Raw genomic sequence first — 25,005 nt, forward strand, 5'->3', positions numbered from 1 at the left:
CAGATTTAAACTTTTTTTCCCTTTTGTCATAAATTATTTGATATGTTGTATCTTTTTAAAAAACACAAAAGATTTCAAACCTTTGTCTGTGACGAGATGGTTTTAAGGCCATATATTTAGAGATAGAAGAGTACTTTAGAGGTTATGTAGTCTAATTCCCTCTCCAAACCATACCCCACCAACCTCAAATTATTTTCTAGATGAAGTACTAGGGAGGCATCCTGACATAGAAGTACCATCTCAAGTGGTAACTCTAAGAGGCATAGATGGTAAGGCTACAGAGATGCCATGTGTGTACTACTACACAGAACAGCCAATTTCACTGAAACAGAGAGTGCATGAGGGAGGCTAATGTGAAGTGTTGAAAGGTAGTTTGGAGTAGGGTTGTGAAGTGCTTCATATGCGAAACAAAGGAGTTTTTGGCACTTGATAAATATTTGATTGATTTATCCAGGATACTTTAGTAAACGCCTAAATAGTTTTGAACATGGGGGTGGCGTGTTCAGGCCTGTGTTTTGCAGTGATTATTTAGGCAGCTATGTGTAGTATGCATTGGAAAGAGAGAAGTTGGCAAGTAGGGAGACAAAGTCAGAGATCCGGATAATAAATGGTGGAGTATCAGGTCATGTGAATGATTAGCAGGGTACAGATGGGAAAGAGGATGTGGCAACATGTACAAGATATAGAGGAACAGATTTGGGCTAGATATAAATGGAAAATTCCTAATTGTTAGAACTAAGAAATAGCACAGTGGGTAGCTTTCAGATAGAGGTCCCTTCAGAGCTCATTTAGCAAAGACTGGATGGCCATTTGTCAGTTATATTGTAGAAGAGATTCTGTTAAGGTACTGTCAGGACTATATTAAATCCAGCAAGCATTTATTAAGTGCCTACTATATGTATGGCATTGCATTTGGTAGGAATTGCTGATACAAAAAAAAAAACCAAGCCTTTGCCCTGAAGAAGTTTGTATTCTGTTGGAGCATAAAATATGTAAACAGACAAATCAATATAAGATAATTCGAGAAAAATGAGGGTGCTAGTAATTAGGGGCATCTGATGGTTTTCTGGAAGTCTCTTTCAGTTTTGAGTTTTTGCATATTTGGGCGATAGGCACTACTTAATAAAAGAATGCTGGCCAGAAAGTCTTTGAAATTAGTTATTCCTTTTTTTTTATTTGGCAAGGCAGTGGGGTAAAGTGACTTACCCAGGGTCACGCAGCTAGTAAATGTCAAGTGTGCGAGGCCAGATTTAAACTCAGCTCTTCCTGATTTCAGGGCCGGTACTCTATTCACTGCGCCATCTAGCTGCCCCGAAATTACTTACTGTTGGACAGAGTTGGCAAATGAAACAATAAGGGAGCTGATGGATAAGGTACAGCTATGGTATTGGAGGGGAGGTTGAGATTAGGAGAATGGATATAGTAGGATCAGAGGTAATGGTCTAAGGAAATTTTGGTGTTCTGGGTCTTGACAGTGGAATAGTCTGAATGATAGGAGGATCTCTGTATGTCCATTTCTTTGGGTGGTTGAAGTGGAGTAAAGAATAAAAGTCATTGAAACTTTAGAGAAACTGAAAGATCCAGATGTTGAAACTAATCAGTTTTCAACTTCGTATATAACTAATTGGAAATACTTAACTCTGGTTTTAATGTTTTTTATGTGACTTGACTTGTAGATCTATAAGAGGAAAGCTTCAGACATTGTTCATATCACACATGAAATGCTCAGTAAATGTTTGAATGAGTGATTGATTAATGTGCTTCCATTTATAACATGAGTGGTAGTACAGCAGTGAGAAGAATTGGAAGTGGCTGATAGTTTTTCTTTTTTGTTAGTTTAAAAGCAATCACAGTATGTCCTAACTTTTGGGTAGACTTGGAATGAAAATAAACCAGACTCTCAGCCTTACCAGTGTTCCCCTAGCCCCTTGTATACTCATATTAGTCTGCCATTCTCTGGCCCATTGATAAGAACTGTTAATATAAACACCTTCCTCAATACTTTTCTTATTCTCTTTGTGTGCACATAGTGCTAGGTTAATTTAAAATGATTGAAGCAATGCTGGCAAAGTGCTTATCTACTTGGCTAATATCTCTTATAAAATGCAAATGCAGATTGGGAGATGGGAATTGAAACTCATTTTCATACTTTTAATACCTTTTCATTTCAAACTAGGAATAATAAAATACCTTTAAGGATTTCTTTAAAGTATTTTCCCTATATCTCTTGAGGGCATGTCATACTTAACCAACTCTCAAAAAGGCCTGTTCTGGTATTTTCTTACAGATTTTTAAGTTTTGGGGATTACTTTTGAATGAGGTAGATCTCACTTGGGATCATGTTTGCAAGTTACCTACCCTTAGGCTCAGATTAGCAGGAGAAACTAAATTTGACATAGGTTCCTTCAGGCACACTTTTTTTCTCCAAATAAGGGGGACAGCATGCTATTGTTTGACAAAATGAAGAGTGGTCAACTTGACTTATGGTCTTACTGTTGAATTTGCTTATCCTGTAAAAGGGGCTTAATCTTGATTTAGTTGCTTTCCCTCCTCTGACTTCATTTTTTCCTTTCTTAGCTCTGACGCAAGCGAGTGATCTTCTAATGATATAAAAATCCTGAAAAATCAAACTTGAGAACGTGGTTCCATCCCATGAATAATTACCATTACAATAAGTTCAGGAGGTGAAACATCAATTTCACACCTGAGACCATAGCTTAGTGTTTAGGTTAAAGGTTTTCTTACAGTCTGTAGCTTTATTCTCAGGCCCCATGACAGCTGCAATGATTCCAAAACCACATTTTTCTTCAGCATCAAATGCAAGCAGCACTCCGAGTCATTAAATATTAAACCTTGTATTCTGGAACATTATTCACTCATTAATATTGCATTGAAGCCTTAACTGCATTGTTCAAAACATTTTAGGATGTTATGCAAGTTTGTCAAAATATATTAACAAACTCACTCATGTTGAACTAAGCAAAAAATGACAAACTGTTTGCACCACAAATGTGTTGTGCTTAAGTTTTTGTACAGTGTAAGCATTTCAAGTTGAGGAAATTTTAACATTTAGAAACCCCAGAAAAGAGAGGCTGGGTGGGGATGGCAGCAGCAGCCAGATGGAATGAAGAGTCATCCTCCACATAACATCTGCTATACCTCTTCATGAAATTTACAGTAATTCTTACTGCAATTTCTTTATTCATAATTAAGAGCAAACTGAGAGTGAAACCTGATCTGGGCAAGACTAGTTAGATATAAAACCATTGTGTTGCTTATAGGGACCATTTTCAAATATCCATGAATATCTCTCATCTTGAATGACAGATTTGAGTGCATATAGGACTCCCATCAGCTGCAGTATAGCAGGGAAGCATTTGCTATTTGACAGAGGATGAGAAAGTAACAGAGTTAAAGCCTTGGACTTTGTGTAAAGATTTATACTGGGTTGCTGTGAATGCATCTGGGTTCCTTGATGCTTTCACCTCTCTGTTAGCTGTCATTGACGATCATAAAATTATTTCTATGCAAAGGTAATAGGAGAAGTATTTTGAGTCTAAACCATTTTTGTTGAAAAAAAATTTGTTGTTTTGATTAGGAAAAATCATGAGTAGTTAAAAGTTATAAAATTTTGATAGTTGATGTGGGGATATATGTAATGTTTTGACAATTACTGATTTCTAAGTGTTTGGAATATATTAAGGCAGGCCCGAAGGATAAGGTAGGTGGGGTTGTACATTCTTGATCATCTAGACTACTTCAAATGTATGATGGATTAATTTTTGCTATGGTGAGTGGATTCAGAGTTTCAAGACAGAAATGGATATTATGAAGTAAATAATGAAGGTGGTAGAGTGAATCCCTGCTGACTGAGAACTAAATTATTCATTTTGTTAGTTTAGCTAACATGGTTCATGCAGTGTGGGATTTCAACACTGAGTCAATGACTAATATTGCATAATTAAAAATCCTTTATTCTTTAGCCCAGTAATGCGACTGAAATTTAGAAAGAGATATTAGCCACTTAGAAATAGAATTTCAGCAGCTTGAGATCATGGTGGATACTACCAAGTTGTTTTTAAGTTTTACAGCATGAAATCAGTTGCGCAAGTGATGAACCATATGCCTGATGTACATAGTTTTTGTAGAGAATCTTTCAGTTCTAGTCTTTGTACTACTTGTGACACTAAACAATGTCATCTTTATTAAAAATGCTGTTTGATAGTCATGGCCTACTCCTCATATGAGCTGTGTTCCCATTCCTTAACCATCTCACTTAAGATTTGTCAATCAACAAGTATTTATTAAGCAGCTACTATGTGCCAGGCCCAGTGCATAGTGCTAGGAATACAAAGAAAGGGAAAAGAGCACTCACGCTTCCTTCTTAATTTCTGTGCATTTAAGAAATTGTTACAATGGCCCCCTTTTTTAGTATCTTTTTTGCTTCCCCTACTTCCAAAGCTCCTTTTCTCAAAAAAAAAAAAGGGACCAAATTTTAAAAAATCATATAAATAATAAAAATAGTTAAATAAAATTGATGGACTTCGTGACCATAACCAAAAATGTATCTTTCTTTGTTTCTGTACCTTTCTGTGCTTTTCTCATAGGCATGGGCAAGTATGCCTGATAGTTACTTTGGCAACGCTGTAGTTCATTGCATTAATCAGAGTTCTTCCTAAGTCTTTTAAAGTTGTTTTTGTTTTTTTTGGCCTTTTATCAATCTCAGGGTTCTGTTCATTTTAGCATGAACTGCATCATTTCACGCTACTCAGGATTCTCCGAAATTTTCTTTTTGTTATATCGTGACTATTTTTTCATTACATTTATGCAGGTTTTGTTAAGAGGTCTAAGAAGCAATTTAAGTCACTCCCTTAGGTTGTAGTCCTGGTTCTTTTCTCCTCCTCCCCCTCTTCCCCCCAGTCCTCTTCTGGATCAGAAAGATTATTTTGCTTAATTACTCTTTTCCCCTTTAACCTCCACCCCCTCCCCATCCCTAATCTCCAATTGTCCTGTTGAGTTAGATGAATTTCTATACCAAACTGTGCGTATGTTTAACTCTTTTTTTGCAGGTAGGGGTGGGGAAGGGAAGAGAATAAGAATTTATGTAGAGCCTACTATGCTCCCGGCACTGTGTTAAATGCTTTACAAATATTATCTCATTTGATCCTCACAAACAACCCTGGGAGTTTGATGCTTATTATTATCCCCATTTTTAGTTTAGGAAACTGAGGCAGTCAGAGGTTAAGTGACTTACCCAGGGTTACACAGCTAGTAAAGTATCTGAGTCTGGATTTAAATACAGCCTTAGTGACTTCAGATCCACTGCTCTATCCACATCTACTTAGTTGTCTACGTAAGGGTGAGGTTTCCCTGCCGCATTTGCATCTACAGTAAAATCTACCCCTTCTTACTCCTTTTTTACTCTTGTATAGTTCTCCTTTTACCTCTCTTCTTTCCCCACTTAAAACATTCAAAGTGTAAGCACACTCCCCTTGCCAAACCTCTGCTTTTCTTAACCCTCAGTGTCTTCAAAAAGTTTTATTCTCTCTTGATTAAAATGTTATCACTACTTTAACTCATAACCTCCTTTCCAGATCTTCCAATAGATTTACCTTTCTAGCCTTCTCTGGATTCTTCTGTTTGTATTTTAGAGTTCCTATTCTTTTCATCAGAAATATTTGAAAGGCATGTATCCCATTTCAAATGCTTCTCCCCCCCCCCACTTTACTTTGATATTTAGCTTTGTAGGGCAGGTTATTCTTGGTTGTAGGTCCTGTCTTTTCTACCATTTTTGAATATTCCAAGATTACCTGTCATTTATGGTGCCAGGTCTTATTTGATCCTGATTATAGTTCCTTGATACCAGAACTACTTTTTTCTACATGCTTGCAATATTTTTTCTTTGACATAAAAGCTCTGGATTTTGTTCATGACATTTCTCAGACTTCCTGTTTGGATTTCTTTCAGGAGATGATTGGTGAATTTTTTCCATCTTGACTTTGCCCTCTGGTTCTGATAACTCTGGGCAGTTTTCATTTATGATTTCTTGAAATATAATATCCAGACTTATGTTTTTTTCCTTTTTATTATGGTTTTCAGGGTGTCCAGTGATTGTTAAATTACTTCTCCTTGACCTGTTTTCCAGGTCAGTTGTTTTTCCTTACATTTTCTTTTACTTTTTAAATTTTTTTGATTTTATTCTAACATTTCTTATTGTGCCATGAAGTCATTGAATTCTTTTTGATCTCTTATAGGGTTTAGGAAGTTTATTTCTGGGATGAAGTTTATCATTTTCTCTTTTCAGCTATATAGTCTTCATTTCTCTAGAGCTTTTATTTCAACTTTTATCTCTTGTGTCATTTCCTCTAGGTCTTCATGAGTTTTTGTGGAAATTCTTTTTTTTTTCCTTTGAGTTCCTGCAGTTGTTACAGAGTTAATTTCATTTTGAAGGGAGGAGTATCTATATCTGCACTAATTTTTGAAACTAGTTGATGTTTTCTTTTATTTGGCCATATTTCTTCCTTTAGTTACTGAATCAAGATTTCTGTTGGGGCCGTTTCCCCAACAGCTTTTTGGGTGGAATGGTTGGCCCTGCTTGGTCTTTTCCCCAGAGTCCCCTTGGTTCGTGTTATGACCTTTATTTTCCCCTGTTAGCCTCCTCCCCATCCCCATCTTGTAGGTTCAGAGAGTTGCATCTTTAGGGCACTCTTTGATATCTCAGGACACAGTTAGGGACTTTACAAACCTGAGTCCTGGGCACTCCAGTTCGAGAGCTTCTTCGCTGCTCTGATCTTTGCCCCATGCATTTTCCCCGGGTCTCCAACCTTCTCTGGAGCTTTTTGGGGGATAGTCTCTCTTTCTCACTACCCCTGCACACTAGATGGGACTAGATGGGAATCTTGACCAGAGAGTCTGTGGTCTATCTCTTATCCTTTTGGGAGGCTACCTTCTGCTGGAGCTGGCTTTTCTTGATGCCTTATTTTCTGTCAATGATCTCTTTTGCAACTCTGGGTTGGAAGAAGGCACTCTTTCACATTGGATTTCTTGAAAATTATATGGTTTGCTGCAAGCTTGATGGATTTGTTGGAATAGGTATGTGCCAGCTGGGCAATTTGCCTGCTGTTCCAGGTAGCTATCTTGGCTGGAAATCTCAGTTTATCTACTAAGTAATCAAATCCTTACCTTCTGAAAATATTGGTATTAAATTGAAATAGTAGTTACACATTTTATTGCAAGATACTTCATGAAAGTCTGCATTTTCATTTGTATTATTTAACAGATTTTAAATGTATTTTTAAGAAAAACACTTTCCTATTCAAAAAACTACATGTTGAGTGTGATTATCCTTAGGCTATGTTTATATAAATGACATTATCTTTAGATAACATTGAGTAGGATAAAGAAAATTCTGTAGCCTCTTACCATTGGGAGATTGGTTGGTTATTACTCATTGAGAGAAATGGGGTGCAAAGTGTGTTATTCCATTGGAAATTAAAATGGAACAAAAGTGCAAATGGTGCAGAAAGGACTGAGACCTTACATTAAACTACTGAGGTTTTGTGTTTGCTTGAATACTGTGTAATTGATGAAGAGAGAACTAATGGGAGAAAAGTTCAATAATATCATATTTTATTTTTCTATGAAGGCTTTAATGTTTACAGCATATGTTGTTTCTTTTAATTCTGAAAACAATCTGTCAGGTAGGTAGTGGGAGTAGTCTGTTTTATAGATAAGGAAACAGAATTTAAGATAGTTTAAGCAACTTGTCCATTGCTTTGTAAGTGACAATACCTTGATTTCCAGGGGAGGTCTACTGATTCTTAAGTAAGTTTTCTTTCTAGTGTATATAGCTTCTTGGCTTAGGAATAGAGATAATTGGGAAAAGTTTATGCTTTTGGAGACTTCTTAGAATTTGGATAGTGGTAGTGAGGATGATTCCAGGTAAGAAGTCTCAAGAAATAACAGATTTTTTTTAAAAAAAGGATAAATAATGGGATGTTACAAAAGTGTTAAAGGAACGTGTTCATAAGGAAAAAAATTAGGAGATGAAGGTGGCAGTGGATTGGCAAGGGCTGAGGCTAGATATGTATTACACCTGTGACAATAACTTTCTAGTTGTACTGTGGTTTGGCTTTTGTTTACCTTGTTAAAATGGCAGGGCAGGAATAATTTTTGCTAAATCAAGATAGGAAATATTTGTTCACATTACAAAATTCAAGTTATTTTAGGCTAAATCTTAGCGTGTACTAGGCATTATGGTACAATGAATGGAAAGAACTTTGGATTTAAAAGCAAGAAATTAGGGTTCAGCTCTTTGTTTTGCCTTTTGTCACCTTTGTAACCTTGACATCTCTGGACCTCATCCTTTGTAAAAGAAGGGGGTTGGACTTGATTACCTCTATGTCTTGCAGCTCTAGATCTGTGATCTGTGACCTCCTAGGGCACTTTTGAGGTGAATGTTAAGTGGTGAATTACATTCTCCCCCCACACCCCATTTAATAGTTCTAATTTTTTTCAATTACTTGTAAAGATAGTTTTCAACATTCACTTTTATAAAATTTTGACTTCCATAATTCCCCCCTTCCCCCGAAGGCATGTAATCTGATATAGATTATACATGTACAATCATATTAAACATTTCCACGTTAGTCATCTTGTAAAAGAAGAATCAGAACAAAAGGGAAAAACCGCAAGAAAGAAAAAAAAAACAAAAAGGAAAAGAGGAAATAGTATGCGTCAGTCTGTATTCAGACTCTGTAGTTTTTTCCCTGGCTGTTGATTACATTGGCTTTGTGAAAAATCTTTTTAATGTAATCAAAATTAGCCGTTTTGCATTTCATATCGTTCTCTATCTCTTGTTTGGTCATAAATTCTTCCTTTCTCCATAGATCTGACAGATCTAAACAATTCTTTGCTCTTCTGATTTGCTTATGGTATCACTCTTTATGTCTAAATCATGTAACCATTTTGACCTTATCTTGGATTATAGTGTGAGATATCTGTCTATGCCTCGTTTCTGCCATACTATTTTCCAGTTTTCCTAGCAGTTTTTGTCAAATAGTGAGTTCTTATCCCAGAAGCTGAAGCCTTTGGGTGTATCAAACAGTAGATTACCATAGTCATTTACTACTGTGTCTTGTATACCTAACCTATTGCATTGATCTGCCACTCTATATACTTAGTCAGTACCAAAATAGTTTTGATGATTGCTCCTTTATAATGTAGTTTTGGATCTGCTAAGGTGAGGCCACCTTCCTTTGCATTTTTTCCCCATTAATTCCCTTAATATTCTTGATCTTTTGTTCCCAGATGAATTTTATTTTTTTTTTAGCTCTGTAAAGTAATTTTTTGGTAGTTTGATTGGTATGTCACTGAATAAGTAAATTAATTTAGATAGAATTGTCATTTTTATTTATTTGATTGGCCTACCCATGAGCAATTGATATTTTTCTCATTGTTTAGATCTGACGTTATTTGTGTAAAAAATGTTTTGTAATGGTGTTCATGTAGTTCCAGGGTTTGTCTTGGCATCTAGATTCTCAAATACTTTGTATTTCAAATTTAATTTCTCTTTCTATCTTTTGCTGCTGGGCTTTGTTAGTATTATATAGAAATGTGGGTTTATTTTATATCCTGCAGCTTTGCTAAAGTTGTTACTTATTTTTAGTAGTTTTTTAGTTGATTCTCTAGGATTCTCTAAATATACCTTCATATCATCTGCAAGGAGTGATAGTTTTGTTTCATCATTGCCTATTCTAATTCCTTCATTTTCTTTTTCTTCTCTTATTGCTAGAACTAACATTTCTAGTACAGTATTGAATAATAGTGCTGATAATGGGCATCTTTGTTTCACCCCTGATCTTGTTTGGAAAGCTTCTAGCTTGTCCCTATTACATATAACGCTTGCTGATGGGTTTAGATACTACTTATCATTTTAAGGGAAATTCCATTTATTCCTGTGCTTAATGTTTCTTATAGGAATGGATGCTGTATTTTGTCAAAAGCTTTTTCTGTGTCTGTTGAGATAATCATGATTTCTGTTAGTTTTGTTATTGATATTGATATTGTTATTGATATATTATTTTAATTAATATGTTATTATTGATATTGATAATCAATTTGTGTCGTTATTTGCTATTGACATTGATTGTTATTGGTATTGAGTTATGCTGGTAGTTTTCCTAATATTAACCCAATCCTGCATTCCTGGTATAAATCCCACCTGGTCACATTGTATAATCCTGGTGATGAATTGCTGTAGTCTCATTTAAAATTTTCACATCAATATTTATTAGGGAAATTGGTCTACAATTTCTTTTCTCTGTTTTGTCTCTTCCGGATTTAGATATCAGCACCATATTTGTATTATAAAAAGAATTTGGTAGGACACTTTCTTGGCCTATTTTTCCAAATAGTTTGTGTAGTATTGAAATTAGTTCTTTAAATGTTTGGTACAATTCACTTGTAAATCTATCTGGCCTCGGAGATTTTTTTTTCTTTCTTTTATTTTTTGGTGAGGTAGTTGGGCTTCAGTGACTTGTTCAGAGTCACACATCTGGTGAGTGTTATGTGTCTGAGATCAGATTTGTACTCAGGTCCTTCTGACTCCAGGGCTGGTGCTCTATATACTAAGCCAGCTATCTGCCCTGAGATTTTTTTCTTAGGGAATTCAAGTTGATGGCTTGTCCAATTTCTTTGTCTAAAATGGGGTTAAGTATTTAATTTCCTCTTCTGTAAATCTGGGCAATTTATATATTTTTTTACAGTCTGATTTTGTTTTTATTTGTTTATTTTTTTGGCTAGGCAGTGGGGTTAAGTGACTCGCCCAGAGTCACACAGCTAGTAAGTGTTATGTGTCTGAGGCCGAATTTGAACTCAGGTCCTCCTGAATCCAGGGCCGGTGCTCTATCCACTGCGCCACCTCGCTACCCCGCAATTTATAGTTTTGTAAATATTCACCTATTTCAGTTAGATTGTCAAATTTATTGACATATAATTCAGCAACCTATCTCCTAATTATTGTCTTAATTTCCTCTTCATTGGTGATGAATTCACTTTTTTAATTTTTTTGGTACTGGTGATTTGGTTTTCTTTTTTTTTCAATCAAATTAACCAAAGGTTTCTCAGTTTTATCATTTTTTTTTATAAGACCAGCTTTTAGTTTTGTTTATTAGTTCAGTAATTGTCCTGCTTTCAGTTTTATTAATCTCTCCTTTGATTTTCAGAATTTCTAATTTGATTTTTAATTGGGGATTTTAAGTTTGTTCTTTTTCTTGTGGTTTTAGTTGCATGCCCAATTCATTGATCTGTTCTTTCTGTTTTATTCATGTAAGCATTTAGAGATATAAAAACTTCCCTAAGAACTGCTTGCTGTATCCCATATGTTTTGGTATGTTATCTCATTATTGTCATTCTCTTTAATGAAATTATTGATTGTTTCTATGATTTGATGTTTGATCCACTCATTCTTTAGGATTAGATTATTTCATTTCCAATTAATTTTTGCCTATCTTTTCATGGCCCTTAATTATTTTCTATTGCATCATGATCTAAAAAGGATGCATTTATTATTTCTGCCTTTCTGCATTTGATTGTGAGGTTTTTCTCCAGAGGTCTGTCATATCTAAGCTTTTCTAAATTTCTATTCACCTTCTTAACTAATTTTTTTTTCTGGTTACATTTATCTAGTTCTGTGAATGACATTTTAAATAAAAAATTGAATGGATAAAAATTAGGGTTCTGTTGATAGTATTCGTGGGTGGTAATTGTTGTTGCTTTAATGTAATTGGTTTATTACAAAATAATAAATTTCTAGGTAGCATTATTATTACTTTGCTTAAAGTTTTTTCCTGTACACAAATTTAGTTTCTTAGGTGTTCCTTTTGAGTGACGCATCCTGATTTTCTATGAGCTGTTTGAAAATGTAAATATGTTTTCCTATATTTTTGAATATCACTCAGTTCACAGGAATTTTCTTTAGTACTTTACAATGTGTTTGAAACTGTTTTAGGACAGAAGTGTTAGTCTTCCTTTTTATTTTCTGAAGTAAACAACATAAGGTAAAAGTTGCATATTTATTCAATTGGTATTTAGTTATTTGAATTACCCTTTGTCAGCTTTTCCACTTTAAAATATATAGGAAACAATATTTTGATTGCCAGTTCAACATTTGTTCCAACAAAGTACAATACAATTAATTAAAATTTGCCATTAGGATTAACAATGACCCAAGAGTTTGTAGTCACTCATTTTTTTGGGAGGGGGTACTTGAAGCAGTTTTCTCTGGTCATTAGTTTATGCTTGACCATCTGCCTCCATTATAATCTGTGCTCCCTGCTAGTGTGCAAGTAAAATGTTCCATGCATTGGAAGAAATGATGCAGAGTAATTGACTATACAGTTTTTGACTTAATCTTAAATCATTTAAACCAATAACCTCATCTCTTGGAGCAACAGTTTCCCACTTATTCCCCTCCATGAAATGGAAAGTTTATCAGTTTTCCTATCTGTTGTATTTTAGAATTATATAATTCTAAAACAATAGTTTCCAAATAATTTGTGGGGTAAGTACCTTTCCCATTCATAGTCTTATGTAATTGCAGATGGTATAGCCAATGTGCAGATGGACCACTATATCTGAGAATGACCTGGTAGATACTGTTCAGTAGTTAAAGCAGTTCAGAACAGAAGTGTTGGACACATAGCTCACATTAATAATCATCTTAGCTCTAACCTTAGCTCAAATGTATCTGAGATATCACTTATCTGGGTATTGCCTCCAGTGATACAGATTGAATCCCATCATTGCATGCTCATCCTGTGTGACCTCTCATAAAGTTGTGGAGGAAAGGGAGATAACCCAATATACTGAAGGTCTTCCTTCCTTTCTTTCTAGATTAAGACAATAGTACTCAGTCTTTGTGTAATTCCACTTACTCTGCTTATGATTAGCTCATTCTCTTCTTATCATGAATTTTCCTGATGACATTTTCCTTCTATAAAAACTAGGAATATGGGGCAGCTAGGTGGCACAGTGGATAGAGCACCAGCCCTGAATTCAGGAGTACCTGAGTTCAAATGTGGCCTCAGACACATAACACTTACTAGCTGTGTGACCCTGGGCAAGTCACTTAACCCCATTGCCTAGCCAAAAAAACCCAAAACTAAACAAAACAATAAAAACTAGGAATAATAAAATGACAAGAACCAAAAAACTCCCTAACCCTTGGAATGTTTTTCTAAGTCAGTCAAATTCCTGTGAAGCCAAATAAAAGCAACTCTTTCCCTCCTTGGCTGGGGTTTGTTATTTTGGCTTAGCCCAATTAAAGCCCTCCTGAAAAATCTACTAAACATTGTTTTTGATTTAGAATGCCTCTAAAGGATTCATGATGGAAAATTTTTGCTATTGAGTAGCATATGTAACTTGATCTTCCTCCTTAAATGACTATAAGAGATCATATTTCTTTTTTAAAAACTTTTAAACTTTTTTTTTTTAATTTTTAGGCAATTGGGGTTAAGTGACTTGCCCAGGGTAGCACAGCTAGTAAGTGTCAAGTGTTTGGTCTGAGGCCGAATATGAACTTAGGTCCTTCTGACTTCAGGGTTGGTGCTCTATCCACTGTGCCACCTAGCTGCCCCCAAGAGATCATATTTCAGTGAGGAATTTATTCATTTCTTTTTAATTTGGTGCATTATTTATTATGTTTATTATCAAAAGCAGTTTGTATTTAAGAATTCATTTTGCCAGCATATAAAGGTATGCCTGTCAGTTGAATGAGAATGTGATGAGGAAAAAAGTTGTTTCAAAAGAGCTTGAGATACAAGGGCACACCTGACTTTTGTTTGTTTCATTAAGCTTAGTGAAGCCACGCAATTACATTTTGCAAATAAGAAAAGCTTACACTAAACTCCTACTGTTTTACTTAAAACTCTTGAGAATTTAAATGAGGAAGGATATGTGTTTAAAAGAGGACAATTTAAATGAAATTTGTATCAGGAGCTTAATGTGAGAATGATGTTAGGCCAAGGATTCTGAAATAATGTTTCCTTTCCTGTCCCTTACATAAACCCTCTTATTACATTGAAAAATACCAAAAAGTACCAAGCTGCTCAGATATCTTTAATCTTGGGAAACCCTTGTTTCCCCACAAAAACCCTGCTTATTTTATAATGTGACTTTTCTTATTAGAAAACTGCCCTTGTATATAAAGTGTTGCTTCTAATGCCATTTGGAATACTGTGTAGCTATGTAGTAAATTAGAGCTTAACTTTTCCCTTAGGAATGTGCCACCTTCTATTTTTTGCCAGATTCTTTTCTTTATTCATTAAATCAACCTGGTATCCAGTTGTAAAGCCAACCGTCAGGGGACAGTAGCTTACTATTATAGTTTAGGGAAACATTGAAAGCAAAGACATAATCATTGGTGGTAGATTATTGGTACAAGATATGGAGAATTTAGCTGATAACATAATAGTGAAAATTGACACACTGTTTTATTAAGAGGATGGGGTTTTGATGTTAGGAGGGGCTAGCAAAGCTGCTGCTCTCCATTATAGGGAAGAGGAGATTATGGAGTGATTGTCTGGAGACATACAGCATTTTGAAATTATGAAGGAAATGCTAAATGAGTTGGAGTGCAAATATAGAAAGAAACTAGAGGACCTGAGCATCAGCCTTAAGTCTAGACCCAAAGGAGTGATCAGCATTAAAATTTAGCAATTTTTTTTGGTGGAATATTGTTATCTGATATATGATCAACAGGAGCAACTAAGCGAAAGAAAGTGAGTAGAAGATATTGCAGTGAATGAATTGTTAGTTTCTTCACACTCATTCTTGATATTTCTGGTGTGCTACTTTCACTCCAATTCTCTAGAGATACATATTTTCTTTTTTCTAACCAGAATCTATCAGAACATAATCCTGTGTGTAGAAATGAGCAAAAAAGTCTCCTAGCAAGTGAAATAGACATGAATAAAGCCTCAACACTGAGATCATGTATTTTCTACCAAAGAAGGGGTCCTTTGACCTTCTTCAGAGTCTGTTTCCTTTTATTTAACATATTCCAATCACTTATTATTAGGAAAAGAGAAATAGAAGATGAGGGAATGAGAATGGAAATTATAAGGCATGGGTAGGGGTAGAAAATACAGATAAAGAGGTCACAGAACAATTTGGAACAAAATAGATTCACCAAAATAAGCTCTAAAATTTGTGTGTGTGTGTGTGTGTGTGTGTGTGTGTGTGTGTGTGAGTGGGAAGGGGGAGAGAGTGCTTGTGTGTGTATATACACATATACATATACACACAAATACACATAAGCACACATATACCTCTATTGATGGAATGAAACACTGAGAATTTTTTAATGTGGAAAATAAATAGATCAGCACAACTCTAAAATCCGAGAACCTTTATGCCTCCCAGAGCCACTGATATTTTTCTGAGAAGGAGAGGGTTGTTCAGTGCTTCTTGGCTTATGGGCTTATTCTTGTTGGCTTTGGTTTTAGATTTCTGGATTTATTTCTCTCCTTCTGACTAGGCCTCCAAGGACTGGGAGAGGAAAGGGCAGTAATATTAGCCTCCATTTATTATTATAGATTAGAAACAAGTAGTTTATTCTCCCTACTGAAAAGGCCTGAGTCATTTGAACAAAAAGCAATTTAAAAAATGAAGATCTTTTTCTGTGACAAAGTTCTACAACAGAGCCAAAAACAAATTATACTTTATTTGAAAAGTAGTAATGTAAGTGTAACTGGCTTATAAGTATTGAAATATTTTAGCTTTGTTAATATCATTTTCATAGCTTATACGATTTAAAATTAACTCCTTCATGGGGCAGGTAGGTGGCACAGTGGATAAAGCACTGGTCCTGGATTCAGAAGGACCTGAGTTCAAATCCAGCCTCAGACACATAACACTAGCTGTGTGACTTTAGGCAAGTCACTTAACCCCATTACCTAGCCAAAAAAAAGGATTAACTCCTACAAATCTGCTGCTTTGTGGCAAAATGACTTACCCAACTTGAGCAGTGAGATGAGGTCTATAGGATTTGAAAATTGCTCATATTTCCTACTAAAAGTATGTTATTGCAAAATGGGTACATTATATAACAATATTTATAGCTAATGATTAAACTTTTCCCTCTTCTCCTTCATAGAACAATAAACATGAACTTGAACAGCCTCCAAGAGATAGTGCAGAAAAGAATGACCTGGAATGCTGTGTTCCATGGGGTCACGAAGAATTGGACACAACTGGACAATAGTTCCCTTTCCTACTATGTTCCTTAGTAACAGGACTAGGATTAAATTGTAGAATGTTGATTTTTACAAAAGCTGTATTTCTAACTTATTTTAAGGGGCAATAAAAATTACTCGAATATTGATAATATATATATATATATACACATACACATATATGTGTGTGTGTGTGTGTGTGTGTGTGTGTGTGTGTGTATCAAGGGAAAAAAATCACATTTCTATAGTGTTTTAGGGTCTGCCAAACATATTCCTCTCAATAACCTTGAGAAGTAGGTCTTGAAAGTATTATTATTCCCATTTTTCAGATGAAGGAATTGAAATTGAAAAGAGGTTGAATGACTAGATGATCACACAATGTGGTAGGAACAGTATTTATTTTACCTAAGTTAGAATGGTTTCCTGTTAAGGAAGTAGGGAGGCTGTCTTTGAGACTTGGTTGGTTCAGAGGACTAGAAAGTCCTAGTTTTGTGGAATTGTGATTCTAGAGGTTGGATAGATGTCTTCTTGATGTGCAGGACATCTTTCTTGTTTGGTGTTGATGTCATAGCAAACAGAGGTGGAAGTGGAGAACTGTTGTTTTTAGTAAAGTATTCTTTTTGATTGTAAGGAAAGTGTTTCATTGCTTTCTGTTCCTGAACCAGAATCCCTGCACCTGCCTGAATGAACTAGGCCTGACTCAGAATTACTTAGCTGGTGTCTAAAGTGGTATTTGATTCCAGGTCTCCTAAATTGAGTCCGAGTAGTCTACCTACCATAGCATGCAACATACGTGGGAAAGATGGCAAACAATGAAAATAATTCTTTCTCTTGTACTTGTCCTTGAAATTGACTTGCTGTTGCCTCTGTTAAATTACTATTATCAGAGGGCTGTTCATTCAGTATGCTCATTAGTTAAATAAATTAAATAAATATATACATACACACACACACACACACATATATGTATTTATGCCTTTTATCTTTAAATGAGTCATTTCTCATATTGTTCTAGATTTGTAACAAAGGAAAATAAATTAAGCAATAAAACCTAAAGTAGTGACTATATTTGACATTGTATGTAATACTCTGTCCATCTAGTCCACTGTGCTTCTGCCATCAGGGAGGAGGTATGTGTCAGTATCTTTTCTTAAGGACCTTCATATGGTTTTGATTGAGGTGACCTGGATTTTGTTTTAGGGAACTTTTCATTTACTTTGTTGTAGTTGTTGTGCATATTGCTTTCTTTGTTCTATTTCTCTCTGCATTAGTTTGTAGATTTAAGAACTGGAAAAAATCTTAGAAGTCATTTAGTCCTCTCATATTTTACATACGAGAAATCTGAGACCCTCAGAACTTATTTGCCCTAGGCTTTGAACTTAAACTGTTTGGCTTTAGATCTTCAAATCTATTGCTTTTACACTGTTTTATGAAGTGATATCTTAGAGTTAGTTTAGTTTGCATTCTTTTAATTTTTTGATTTTGAACCAGCTGTTAAAATGGTTGTTGATAGACCACAATTTATTCTTTTAAGTACAGAGATCAACAGATGGGTGGCACTGTGGATAGATGTAGGCCTGGATTTGGAGTTAGGATAATCTGAATTTTTATTTTATATTTTATCTTAATTTTTATAATACTTATTGTTTTATAATATTGCACCTACCTTGTGTTTCTGTTCAAAATCTAAATTGGTCATATTGTATAATCTTGCTAATATATTGTAATAGTCTCCTTGTTAATATTTTGTGTCAATATTCATTAAGGATATTGGTCCATAATTTTCTTTCTGTTCTTTCTTCCTGATTTAGGTATTAGGACCATATGTATCTGCATAGGTATCTTCCCAATGGCAGAGACATGGAGGACTAATTGAACAGAATATCATATACATTGTCAAGTATAGTCACTATTTTGGATGTTTTTTGCTTATTTTCCTTTGTCCCAAAAGAGACTTCAGTCTGGAAGAATGGTAGTAGGATCCTTTCATTCCCTATTTTTGTGAACTATTTAACATTAGAACTAAATTTTCTTTGAATGTTTTATGGAATTCACTTGTAAATCCATCCTGATTTGGGTTTTTCTTTTCACTTTCATTTTCAATTTATGGCTTATTTAATTTCTTTTTCTAAGAATGAGTTTAAATAAAGAATTTAAATAATTCTTTATTTCTGTTAATTTGGATGTATTTTATTTTTGTAAATATTAATCCATTTCATCCATCAGTTTTCTTGTTATGTAACTGGGTGAAATAGTTTCTATAATTTCTTTTTTTTCCCCTCCTTTTTTGGGTGTGAATTCTCTTTGCATTTCCAGTGTCATTCCATTGCCATTGACAATTTGGTTTTCTGTTCTTAGGCTGTTATCAAAGGGAACCAGTTCTTAATTTTGTCAGTTTATGTTTTCTATTTTTTTGCTTAGATTTTTTTTTGATTCATTGCCTTTCTAGGCTTTTAAAAGTTATACATTCAATTCATTCCTGTGTTCTTTTTCTTTTTTGTTCATTTCTCCTAATAACTACTTTGGTATGCTGTCTTTGTATTTCAGAATTTCTACTCAGCTGTCAGTCAATCAACAAGTATTTGTTGGATATTTATTAAGCCCTGTGAGTCAGGCACTGTGCTAAATGCTAAGGATACAAAAAGAGGAAAAAAGAAAATAGCCCATGGCCTCAAGGACCTCACAGTCTAATGGGGGAGAAAATGAGCAAACAAATATGTACAAATAAGCTATATGGAAACTAAATAGGAAATAATTAAAAGAAGGAAAGCACTAGAATTAAGAAAGATTTGGAAAGGCTTCCTGTAGAAGATGGTATTTTTAGTTGGGACTTTAAAAGGAAGCCAGAGGCAGTAGGGGGAACATTCCAGGCATGGAGGACAGTCAGAGAAAATGCTCAGAGCCATCTGATGTAATGTTATGTTAGTAGAACAGCCAGGAAAAGCCAGTGTGATTGGATTGGAGTGTGTGTCGGGGAAAGATGTTAAGAAGACTGGAATGGTAGGAGAGCCTAGGTTATGAAAGGCTTTCAATGCCAGAGGACAAAACTCTGGTTTTTTTGTCATGAATGTTTTCAAAGCTTTTGTTGCATTGTTTTCATTATTTCCCTGTAAGGATTACATTCATTCTTACAGAGTAAAATCTTCTTGATTATAAACTTTTTTCTTTTACCTTTTTGAATATCATTCTAATATGTTCTGTTTTTCATAATAGATCCTGTCCAGTTTTCTTGTGATCCTGACTCTGGTTTGTTGGTACTTGAACTTTTACTTTCTGCTTGCTTACAGGAATTTTTTTTTTTAACCTTGAAGCCCTCAACTTTGTCTATAATGCTCCAGCCAGTTTTAATTTTGAGTTTTATTTCAGGAGTTGACTGATAGATTTTTTTTCCTGTCTTCCCCCTGCCGCCGCCGCACACATTCACACTTTGCCTTGTTCAAATTGACCTGGGCATTTGGTATTTATGAGCTCTTGAAATATTTTATCCAGCTTTTTTTTTTTTCCTTTTTGTCATGGTTTTCAGGGAATTCAATGGTTCTTAAATTATTTTTCCTTGTCCATTGTCCAGGTCAGTCATTTTTGATAGTAGATATTTTTCATCTTTTTTTTTCAGTATTTTTATTTCATATTGTGGAGTTACTGCTTCCATTTGCTACTTTATATTTTTTAGGGGGCTTGCTTCTTGGGTAAAGTTTTTTGCCTTCTTTTCTAATCTAGTTAATCTCCAAGTTCTTTCCTTCAGAGATCTTATTTCCCTTGTAATTCATTTTTTATCTCTTCATGTCTTCTGGGTACTATTGTAACCCTTTGTGCGGAAGCCATTTTCCCCTCTGTGAGGCCCTGTTGTTAGCATTTGTTCGGTTATTGTTTTCTTGAGTTAGCTTCTTAGATGTTTTTTGATTCATAGTATTTTCCCTAATGTTTTGGTATTTTTTTTTCCTTTTTACTCATTTCTCTAGCTTTAGTTCCTTCTTTGAGACTTTGTGAAAGACTCAGGTTCTTCTGTTTCCCATACTCTTCCATAGGGTGATCAAGTCTTGTTTAGTTCTAAACCTCAGTTTCCTGGGGACTTAACTTGGCTTTCATCTGCCTTGGTATATCTTTGCCCAGAACACTAGTAGGTTTTAGAGTTTCCTTCATTAGTTAGTCAGTAAGCATTCATTTATCAGTTGTGACCTGCTGCAAATACCAATAAAGGCAAAAGACAGTCTTTGTTCTCTAGGAGCTTAGTGTTACGAGGGAAACAGCATGCAGACAACTATGTACAGACAGGTGCAGACAACTATGTACAGAAAGGTACATGCAGAATAAATTGAAGATTATCAGCAAAGAGGAAGGCACTGTCATTTAAGGTGTTTAGGAAAGGTTCTTGTAGCAGGTGGGAGTTCAGCTGATACTTGAAGGAATCCAAAGAAGCCAGGAGGCAGAGGGGAGAAGGCCAGCTAGTAAAAGTGCCTGCAGTCCTGAGAGCCCTGAAGTCTTGAGGGGTAGACTTGTGGCTCTGTGCTGCCTGTTGTTGGGCCATGTCTGAGATCAGAGAATTATGAGTTTCCAACCCATCTTGATCTTCTCTGTAAGAATGCTTTAGACTTCCTGAGTATCAGAAAGAAAATGCTGCAGGCTTTAAGTGTACATGGAGCTTTTTCACCCAGAGTGCTGGCAGCTCCTGGCTTCTTTATCTGGGCTTTTGCTGCCTTTCCTAGCAGAATCACCTTTCCAGTGCCTGCAGGCTTCTGGCTGTATTTTTGTGCGTTCTTGTGTTGGATGAAGAATCTTACCGTCGTTCCCCCCCCCCCCATTTCTTGATCACCATTCACTCTGGCATCCTTTTAGATATTTACTAGAATATATATGGGAGAGGTAGCCTTGTCAGTCTTTTACTGGTGAGGGAAAATATTTTAGGTACTGCCCCAAGGGGGGGGCATCCCTCCCCCTCTCCCCCCCATCCCCTCTCCCAGTGACTTTGATGGTTTCACACAGTTTGGTGACTAAAGTAGCAATGAACACAGAAAAAAATAAAAGCAACATATTGTTTTGTGTATTCAAATATAGTGCGGTATAACGATGACTTTGATTCAGCAAGAGAAGATATATTTAGTCACTTTTGTTTAAGAATGCATTGAAGTTTATGTTTCAGAAATAGTCCCATAAATATTTTAAAATTTATTTTCTTACTTGATTGGTGAAATAATTTTATGGGAAATTCTCTATTATGAATACTTAATTGCTTGATGATAGATGAGACACTACTCTGATGTGATTTCTCCTATGGCATTTTAAATGGATTTCTGTATTGTAGAGAGAAAGTATTGAGCAGATATTCTTAGTCTTTTCTGTCTTTCTTTTTTTTTTAATGGACCCCTTTGATAGTCCGGTGGAACTGATAGTTCCCTTCTCAAAATAATATTTTTAAATATACAAAATAAAATACCTAAAGTTTCAGAGGAAGTCAAATTATATTGAATTGTAGTTGTCAAAACGTTAAAAATCAAGTTTAGGAACCCTAGGAACCAGACCTTTAAGATAGAGAGAAAGCAAAAGTATACATATTGACTGCTGGTGATCTTTAAAACTCTTCCAGCACTTGTATTTATTCATTAAATGCTTGGTAAATTGAATTGAATTCTTAGTAGGATTGATACATTCATGCTATTGCATTAATTGAAGGTTTCTTAGGAAATAATTTATGTGGATTTTAGTTGTGTTTGCATAATTATTCTTGTTTAACAAATTAATCAGTCTGCTCATGTTTTAAAAATAGTTCCATTTGTTTACTATGTATTTGAGAGATTAATGTCTTATATGTCTCCCCTCTGGGGCCAATCTAGTATCTGATCTTTTTTTGTCACATTATAGAATATCAGATGCTTGAAGACTGTTGTGGGTGAACAAGAGTCAACAAGTATTTATTAAGTGCCTTCTATAAGCCAAGCACTGTGCTAAGCTTGGGGTAATTTAAAGAAGGTAAAAGACAGTCCCTGCTCTCTAGGAATTGCCTAGTAAGTGATTTCCAGTGTCACACATCGGCTGTCAGAAACAGAATTTGATCTCAGGTTTTTCTGAGTTTGAGGCCCATTTGCTATATACTGTGATACATTGCTTCTACACAATTGAATTAGTTTTTGAAAATTTTACCCAGTACTTGACTTTAACCAATTTTTAGTTTTATGCTATTCCCCTTCGTGTACTCTTTTGTTGTTGTTCTTGGAGACAGTGAAGGTTAAGTGACTAGTAACCAAGGTCACAAAACTAGTAAGAGTCTGTGGTCACATTTGAATTCAGGTCCTCCTGACTCTGGGGCTGGTACTCTACTGTGCAACCTAACAGCCCCTTCCTTCATGCACTCTTTCTGTCCTTGTTATCTCCTCTCCTCCTTGTGATTCTTCCTTCAAACTTCTCTATCTTTAATCACACAGTATTACTTTCCTGAAAAGAACTCTATCTCCCTCTACATTGCTCTCAGCCTTCTTTAATGTATGTTCCTTTCTTGAGGGCCCAGCTTAGGTGGTACCTCCACCATGCATCTTTCCTCACTCACATGCCTCCCACCAAGTTGAAAAAGATCCTCATAGCATTTTCTTAGAGCCTTAACTGATATCAGCCTACATGAAAGGTGAAATCTGAAATAACTGAGGAAAGAAAAAGTTCATGCTTCTAAGCGTATTGATGCATTAAGCAGTGCATGCTAATTGTATAGCAAGTTGGTACCAGATGTCCTCGGCTTGGCACTGGACTCCAAATACAAGGGGAGACAAATTTTTATGCATTAAAAGAAAACAATTAATAGGACATAAACCAGGATACAAGATTGAGTAATCTCATTTCTAACTAGAAGAAAGATTAGGAGCTTTCCAAATTGGGAGGGGAGAGACCAAATAGGTGAAATTCTCTGAAATCAAAAAAAGAGGTGTTTCCTGCCAAGGGTGAGGGGCAAGTGTCTGTATTCAATTTAAGGAACAAAGAAACAGTAACTGATTTACTAGTATGGGGCCAGTTTTCAGGTAAGACATAGGTTGCTTGAGATGTACAATTGTGAGAAAACTTCTTGCATCAGTCTTTGGATCTGATTGGGTTTCTGGTCAGCCTAACCTTAGGTCCTTAGTTAAGGGTCTCTAAACAACAGGTTGAAGTGGTCCAGCTTCCCAGCCTTGCAGGGCTAGGTTCAAACCATGCAATAAAGTTTTCTCACAATTCTCATAATTGAATAAGGTTTTCTCACAAGACAAAAATTGGACTAGACCCACAATCAAATAAAAAGGGAACCGAGTTCCAGAATTGTGTCACAAGATGGAGTCAGTGTGGTTCACTCAGTTCCCACAATTCTCTCAGCTGGAATAGGGCCCTATACCAGATCCTTTCTAGTTCAACATTATTTGTTTGGAAATGATTTTGATGATAGACCTAACAAATCTGACAGTCCTAGAAAGCATAGATAGCACATTGTATTAAAGGATGAAGGATTAAAAAAAAAGGTTATTGACATTCTAGAGCTAGTGAGATGAAATTTCAGAGTGATACTTAAAAAATTCTTCTTATAAGTTAAAAAAATTAACCAACTATAGCATTGGGAAAAAGAGCTTAACAAAAATAATTCATTTGGTGTGGGGGTAGGGGCCTTTAGGGTTTTAGTTTTTGCATGGGTCCTAGGTAGCCCTTATAATTTAAGGGAAAAATATGTGGATACAAATAACTCTGATTTTGTTGACTCCAAAATCGTTATGACCCAACAGTGGGTGAAGAGTTGATGCAAACTTAGAATAAGTCGAAAGTATAGCATCCATGGCCAGTGTGTATATTCTTTTGTGGTCATTTCACTTCTGGAATATTTTGTTTGGTTTTGAGCTCTGCTTTCTTTGAGAGATAATGACGAGCTTTCAGAAGTAGGTAAGAAGGCTGGTGGAAAGGTCTAGAATGGTTGAAGTAATTGGGTGGGAATTTTCAGTTTGTAGACATAGTTTTTTTTTTCAAACATTTGAAGGGCAGTTGTGTTGAAGTAGATAGATTTGTTATATGTAGTTTCATAAATAGAACAATGATTCTCTTTTCCCTTTAATATTTCATGTTTGTTTGATTTCAGTACTTCAGTTGATCATTCGACTTTAGTATATGAAATATATCTTATCTAATTAGCATTGCTTTTAATCTTATTGACATCACGCCTATACTGTCTTATTTTGTGACTTTCGACATCATCATGGTTACCATTACTAATGAAGACAGGAGTCAGTAGTTTAAATGCCTAAAATCTAATTTACCAACTGTTGAAATTAACATTTAAGTAAAGAAGAAATTATTTTTACATTATACCTTTTCTTTCTTTGTAGAATAAAACATGGAAAAATCCAGGCACGTGAGGATATTAACAAACTTCTGGAAAGAGAGAGGGCGATCACCAATGAGCAGTTAACTAGAGCCATTCTTCGAGAGAGAGCATCAAGTGAAGAGGAGAAGTCCAAGGTGAAGCATTTGGTGAGTGTTACAGATTTTCTGTCAATTTGACAGCTTTTAAAATGTTGAAATGTTTATTTCTTCCAGTTATTTTCCTCATTTTCATGTCTTATAACTAAATTTCAGTGATTAAACAAATTGGTTCAAGGCTTATATCCCCTTGTTAGAACTGTTAAGCCATTTTTACTATTAGGCCAAATGCCACAAGCTCATCACCTTGCCTAAAATAAGTATGTTTGTTGTTTTCCCTGACTGCTTGGGTTCTTTTGTGCTTAAAATCTGTGGCCAGCAGCTTGCTTTGTGTTCTTGTCTATCTGATGTC

The 25,005-nt window shown here is 35.3% G+C and overlaps 1 protein-coding gene across 1 annotated transcript in view; it reads left to right on the forward strand.

Moving 5' to 3' along the window:
- The window catches only part of CHCHD3 (coiled-coil-helix-coiled-coil-helix domain containing 3), a 356,984-nt gene that overhangs the window by 114,346 nt on the left and 217,633 nt on the right, over positions 1 to 25,005 (forward strand). The window contains exon 4 of the mRNA XM_021002286.2: positions 24,560 to 24,704. Within this exon, the coding sequence (XP_020857945.1) occupies positions 24,560 to 24,704 (145 nt within the window). The remainder of the gene's footprint in view (positions 1 to 24,559; positions 24,705 to 25,005) is intronic.

The sequence above is a fragment of the Phascolarctos cinereus genome, unplaced genomic scaffold, assembly GCF_003287225.1.
Source record: "Phascolarctos cinereus isolate Bilbo 61053 unplaced genomic scaffold, phaCin_HiC Scaffold_1;HRSCAF=81, whole genome shotgun sequence".
Taxonomy (NCBI): domain Eukaryota; kingdom Metazoa; phylum Chordata; class Mammalia; order Diprotodontia; family Phascolarctidae; genus Phascolarctos; species Phascolarctos cinereus.